Source organism: Salmo trutta, chromosome 7 (assembly GCF_901001165.1).
Source record: "Salmo trutta chromosome 7, fSalTru1.1, whole genome shotgun sequence".
In the NCBI taxonomy this organism is placed as follows: domain Eukaryota; kingdom Metazoa; phylum Chordata; class Actinopteri; order Salmoniformes; family Salmonidae; genus Salmo; species Salmo trutta.
The window spans coordinates 37,812,083-37,818,082 of NC_042963.1; the positions used below are offsets into that span (position 1 = coordinate 37,812,083).

The window sequence follows — 6,000 nt, forward strand, 5'->3', positions numbered from 1 at the left end:
AACCCATGGAGGTCTGGATTTGGAGTCACACTCAAAATTAAAGTGGAAAACCACACTACAGGCTGATCCAACTTTGATGTAATGTCCTTAAAACAAGTCAAAATGAGGCTCAGTAGTGTGTGTGGCCTCCACGTGCCTGTATGACCTCCCTACAACGCCTGGGCATGCTCCTGATGAGGTGGCGGATGGTCTCCTGAGGGATCTCCTCCCAGACCTGGACTAAAGCATCCGCCAACTCCTGGACAGTCTGTGGTGCAACGTGGCGTTGGTGGATGGAGCAAGACATGATGTCCCAGATGTGCTCAATTGGATTCAGGTCTGGGGAACGGGCGGGCCAGTCCATAGCATCAATGCCTTCCTCTTGCAGGAACTGCTGACACACTCCAGCCACATGAAGTCTAGCATTGTCTTGCATTAGGAGGAACCCAGGGCCAACTGCACCAGCATATGGTCTCACAAGGGGTCTGAGGATCTCATCTCGGTACCTAATGGCAGTCAGGCTACCTCTGGCGAGCACATGGAGGGCTGTGCGGCCCCCCAAAGAAATGCCACCCCACACCATGACTGACCCACTGCCAAACCGGTCATGCTGGAGGATGTTGCAGGCAGCAGAACGTTCTCCACGGCGTCTCCAGACTGTCACGTCTGTCACATGTGCTCAGTGTGAACAAGCTTTCGTCTGTGAAGAGCACAGGGTGCCACTGGCGAATTTGCCAATCTTGGTGTTCTCTGGCAAATGCCAAACGTCCTGCACGGTGTTGGGCTGTAAGCACAACCCCCACCTGTGGATGTCGGGCCCTCATACCACCCTCATGGAGTCTGTTTCTGACCGTTTGAGCAGACACTGCTGGAGGTCATTTTGCAGGGCTCTGGCAGTGCTTCTCCTGCTCCTCCTTGCACAAAGGCGGAGGTAGCGGTCCTGCTGCTGGGTTGTTGCCCTCCTACGGCCTCCTCCACGTCTCCTGATGTACTGGCCTGTCTCCTGGTAGCGCCTCCATGCTCTGGACACTACGCTGACAGACACAGCAAACCTTCTTGCCACAGCTCGCATTGATGTGTCATCCTGGATGAGCTGCACTACCTGAGCCACTTGTGTGGGTTGTAAACTCCGTCTCATGCTACCACTAGAGTGAAAGCACCGCCAGCATTCAAAAGTGACCAAAACATCAGCCAGGAAGCATAGGAACTGAGAAGTGGTCTGTGGTTACCACCTGCAGAACCACTCCTTTATTGGGGGTGTCTTGCTAATTGCCTATAATTTCCACCTGTTGTCTATTCCATTTGCACAACAGCATGTGAAATTTATTGTCAATCAGTGTTGTTTCCTAAGTGGACAGTTTGATTTCACAGAAGTGTGATTGACTTGGAGTTACATTGTGTTGTTTAAGTGTTCCCTTTATTTTTTTGAGCAGTTTATTTTAGATGCTTTTCACTAGCAGCCGCAACTCAATAATCAGCTAGGCCTATTGCCATGCGGGCTGCCCAAATTGCAGACTTACCAAATAGGCATAGGCCTACCCACTTGTGTTTTAAACAATCCACAGCTATTAAAAAAAATGGAAAAATAAGCTAATGATCCTTTGAGGCTAAGTCATGCTCTCTGGTGAAGTATTTTGCATGATTTTATTTAGTAATTATATCATTTTGGCAAAACATCAATTTACTTTTGGGGATGCCAGCATCCGAACAGAGCACCGTGCACCCGCCAACGTTCTTTTCCAATTCGTGAGGGGCTGAAACCAGAGATCTGTATATCATGACAAGATGCTCATGTCTCCGCCCTGAAAATGTGATTTTTGGCGAGAGTGAACCCTCTCATTTGTCTCTTCCTCTCTGCTGAAACTAGCGAGCGAAACAGCGCCCCTCTGTCTTACTAGATGTAGCCCATTTATCTAATGATGTCTAAAAAGAAATAGTATGACATGCTATACTCTTTTTTTTCCAGACAGAATCAGATATATGGTCTACACATACTGAGACAGAGGGGCGCTATTTCGCACACTCAAATGCGTCTTTCTGTTGGTGCCTGTCTTGGTCAAATAAATGATCAATATTTCAATATTTTATTTTGGAAGGGTAAGGAGGTATGGTAGGCATACACTGCGTATATCACAGTGGTCTGCTGCCATCTTAGGATATTTTACATAACACGTCTTATGAGGCTTAAGCAGGGCCAGCATTATGGGCAGGCCTTAGTGGGCCTGGTGTAGCGTAAGAAATGCCTTTGTCCTCAAAAGATGTCAAATATTCTGATGGCAGCAAACCACTGCAGTGCATGCCCACCGCTTGTGCAAACAATCCATGTTTGGGTCCACACAATACTGTGAATATTGCCTCAAATAAGTGGAAATAGCATGGCACCATCGCCTCTTACCTTGTTCTTTCAGAGTTGTTGAAATGCTGAATTGGAAAGGCACGTGTGTTGGAAAGTTGAATTGGAAAGTTCATCTGTCCTGTGTTGATAGGGGTGTTCCATAGTTCTGGATGGATGCTTTCTGACAGTGACCTTGAAGTTGAAAATGACTATGATACTGCTTTTAGAATAGGGGATTTTCATGACAGTGTCTGGGAGGTAAAAAGCATTTGCCATTTGTGAGAGGGGGATTTTGTCTATTTAGGAGGTATTTGTCTATTGATGTTTAACAATATAGAAAAAGAACAGAAACCAACTTTCAATTCCATTTAAGTGAAACAATTTTAAAAATAGAAAGAGTGTACTGGTCAGAATATATTAATTAATAAACTGTCTGACTGAGGCCTTGATATGATGAAATCACGTTGGAGAAGATGTGTAGCCAATATATTTACTTGAATTCGATGGTTGACGTTTAAATATGTGTTTAGGGGTTTCAGGTATCAGTGTGTATCAGTTTCATACATAAAAGTTGTAACCTTAATGTAACCTTTGTCTTTCACAGAACGGAATCAAATTTCTCTGTGGAACAGTCAGAACTGACGCTAGAGCCTGATGTCATCTCCCCCAACACTTTCAACTAATTGACCTATCCTACACTGACATCTGCTGGACAGAAACCAGTCATCTCCTCTTCACCACTCTTTATGCTGTTCTGCTCATGGAATTTATAGTTAATTTGTACTACTTTAGATGGAATCACAACAAGAACTTCCTAAGAAACACTGACACTTGTTATCTTTGTTTAATGAAATCACATTTTATTTCTGGTTCGTTCTAATATGAACGTTATAAAGCATTTCATTAAATCTACCCATTTCAACAACTTCATCACTAAAGTGTTTGATGAGACTATTTTTGTAGTCTAGTAGGTCTACTGTGTAGCCTACTACGTTATTTTTAAACCACTCCAAACAAGAAGTTCCCTCACAGGAAAAATAAAGTTATTCTATCTATGATTTCATTTTGCATGTCTGCTGCTTTGTTGAAAACAATGAGAACTTTTATACTGAGAATGTAAAGACAACTGTATGTCACTCAGTTGTGTATTTGAATGATTCTTATGTTTAAAAAACTGAGATTAGTTTTAAACAATGTAAGTTATATACCACAAATATGGATATTTGTACTGTTACGGAACTGACTAGACAGCCTACTGTTAACACTTTACATTCTAAGTCTAGGGGTTCTAGGCTTGCCTAATGGTTCTGTAACCTGAATGAATTTGTGAATAAATGTGAGAAGTAAGTGTAAGCAACCAGTTGTTGAATGTTCATGTGCCCAGGGAGACAGTAACCTTATTTTAGCCTACAAGCGGATTATTACGTTCATATGGTGAAGGAAACAAATACTGTATACTGTATACAAAAAGGAAACTACAAACAGGCATGCCCAAACTAAAGATTCACAACCAAAACGAACTGTTACAGAACCGACTTGTTTCCTATCTGAGGGAATGGTCTTGATGGCATCTGCTTTGATGATGAGATCTACTGGGATGTGATACTGTACTAAACCATTAAAGACTAAATGCATTAATATCATGAAGACTGCAAAGCCATTTTGGAACTATCTTTCTGAAGGTAATTTCTTAGCTTTTTTTAGTTGAGAGAATTTAAATAAAAATAATTGTACACCTTTTGTTTTAACTGATTTATGTCATTGTTAAAGGGAAGTGTGTCACCCCTGTCACCTAAACAATAGTGTTTCCCTCATACTGTCACGTCCTACATGGAATGGTCAATACCAGTATTTAGCTATTAGCTTGTCTCCAGTCCAATAAGGGTTGCTTACTGTTATGTCTAAATGGTCTTTGGTTTGAAGAGGCTGAGGAAGGAAATGGCAGTGGAAACTATGTTTACCTCTTCTTTTACATGATATTGGAAGTTCTAATAAAAATGTTCCTATGATGATGATGATGATGATTTCTGCCCCCAGTTACCTGAGGATGAAGAGAACAATCCACCTACCGTGGAGTACAATAACCACATGCGGAACAAGGCCGTGTAAGTAGCAGATTTATGCAACTGTATGATTATGGAGGTTCGATTGTAAGGTTTTTGTTTCTTACACCTCGTGGTACAGCATGAGAACGGCTTTGGTTCTCATAAGATGTGTTATGTCAAATATCATCAAGATGGCAGCAGACCACTGCTACATACAGTGTATGTACCTCCACTAGTTCAAACAATCCATGTTTGGGCCCACACAATACTGTGAATATTGTGGAGACAGCATGGCACCATCACCCTTACCTTGTTCTTTCTGAGTTTTTTAAATGCTGAATTGGAAAAGTGTGTATGTAAAGAGCAAATTTTAGGAGAACAGCAAATTTCCTGCAATTCTACACATTTTGCCATGGGACAGAGAGGTAAGGTTGCATTTTTTAGCAAATTTCCTGCAATTCTACACATGTTGCTATGGCTTACGACGTGCTCATATACTATCTTTTAGGGTGGTACGCCAAATGTGTGTGTGTGTTGGATAGGCTACGTGCTCTGTCTTTCTGTCTTTAAGTTAATCTGTTCTGTGTTGATAGGGGTGTTCCATAGCTCTGGACAGGTGCTTTCTGAAAGTGACCTTGAAGTTATAGAAAATGCATTTGATGTGTGTGAGAGGAGGATTTTGTCTATTTAGGAGGAATCTGTCTATTTGATGTAAAACAATATAGAAAAAGAACAGGAACCAACTTTCAATTCCATTTAAGTGAATCAATTTGAAAATAGAAAGCGTGTACTGGTCAGAATATATTAATTAATAAACTGTCTGGCTGAGGCCTTGATATGATGAAATCATGTACGAAAAAAAAGAAAAAAAGAAAAAAAATGTATGAAATGTATGCATTCACTACTGTTAGTCGCTCTGGATAAGAGCGTCTGCTAAATGACTAAAATGTAAATGTAAAATGTAAGATTTCATAAGATAGGATTGATTATAAAAATAAAATGGAGAAGATGTGTAGCCAATATATTTACTTGAATTCGATGGATGACGTTTAAATATGTTTTTAGGGGCTGTATCAGTTTCACACATAAAAGTTGTAACCTTAATGTAACCTTTGTCTTTCACAGAACAATCAAATTCCTCAGTGGAACAGTCAGAGCTGACGCTAGAGCCTGATGTCATCTCCCCCTACACTTTCAACTGATGATCCTATCCTACACTGACATCTGCTGGACAGAAACCAGTTCTCTCTTCCTCATCACCGTACACTGTTCTGTTCATGGAATTTATAGTACATTTTAACTACTTAATTTAATGAAATCACATTGTAACCACATGTAACCTGTTTGTTCTAAATATGTTATTTCTGGTTCATTCTAATCTCTACGTTATAAAGCATTTTATTAAATCTATCCATTTGTGCAACCTGGTCACTAAAGTGTTTGATGAGACTATTTTTGTAGTCTAGTAGGCCTACCACTCCAAACAAGAAGTTCCCTCACAGGAAAAATAAAGTTATTCTATCTATGATTTCATTTTGCATGTCTGCTGCTTTGTTGAAAACAATTCAACATTTTACATTGAGAATGTGAAGGCAATATATAATGTCAATCATGAATGATGATCCATATGTTTAAAGAACA

General features: G+C 40.6%; 1 protein-coding gene across 2 annotated transcripts in view; it reads left to right on the forward strand.

Moving 5' to 3' along the window:
• LOC115197350 (ammonium transporter Rh type C 1) overlaps window positions 1–5,631 on the forward strand; it is a 28,282-nt gene extending 22,651 nt beyond the window's left edge. The window contains exons 10-11 of one of the 2 annotated variants that reach the window (XM_029758768.1): window positions 4,352–4,419; window positions 5,485–5,631. In XM_029758768.1, the coding sequence (XP_029614628.1) occupies window positions 4,352–4,419; window positions 5,485–5,533 (117 nt within the window). In that variant the 3' untranslated portion in view covers window positions 5,534–5,631. Of the gene's footprint in view, window positions 1–4,351; window positions 4,420–5,484 lie in introns of those variants that run through there. The other variant, XM_029758771.1, reaches the window with a different exon arrangement.
• The last annotated feature ends 369 nt before the right edge of the window (window positions 5,632–6,000 follow it).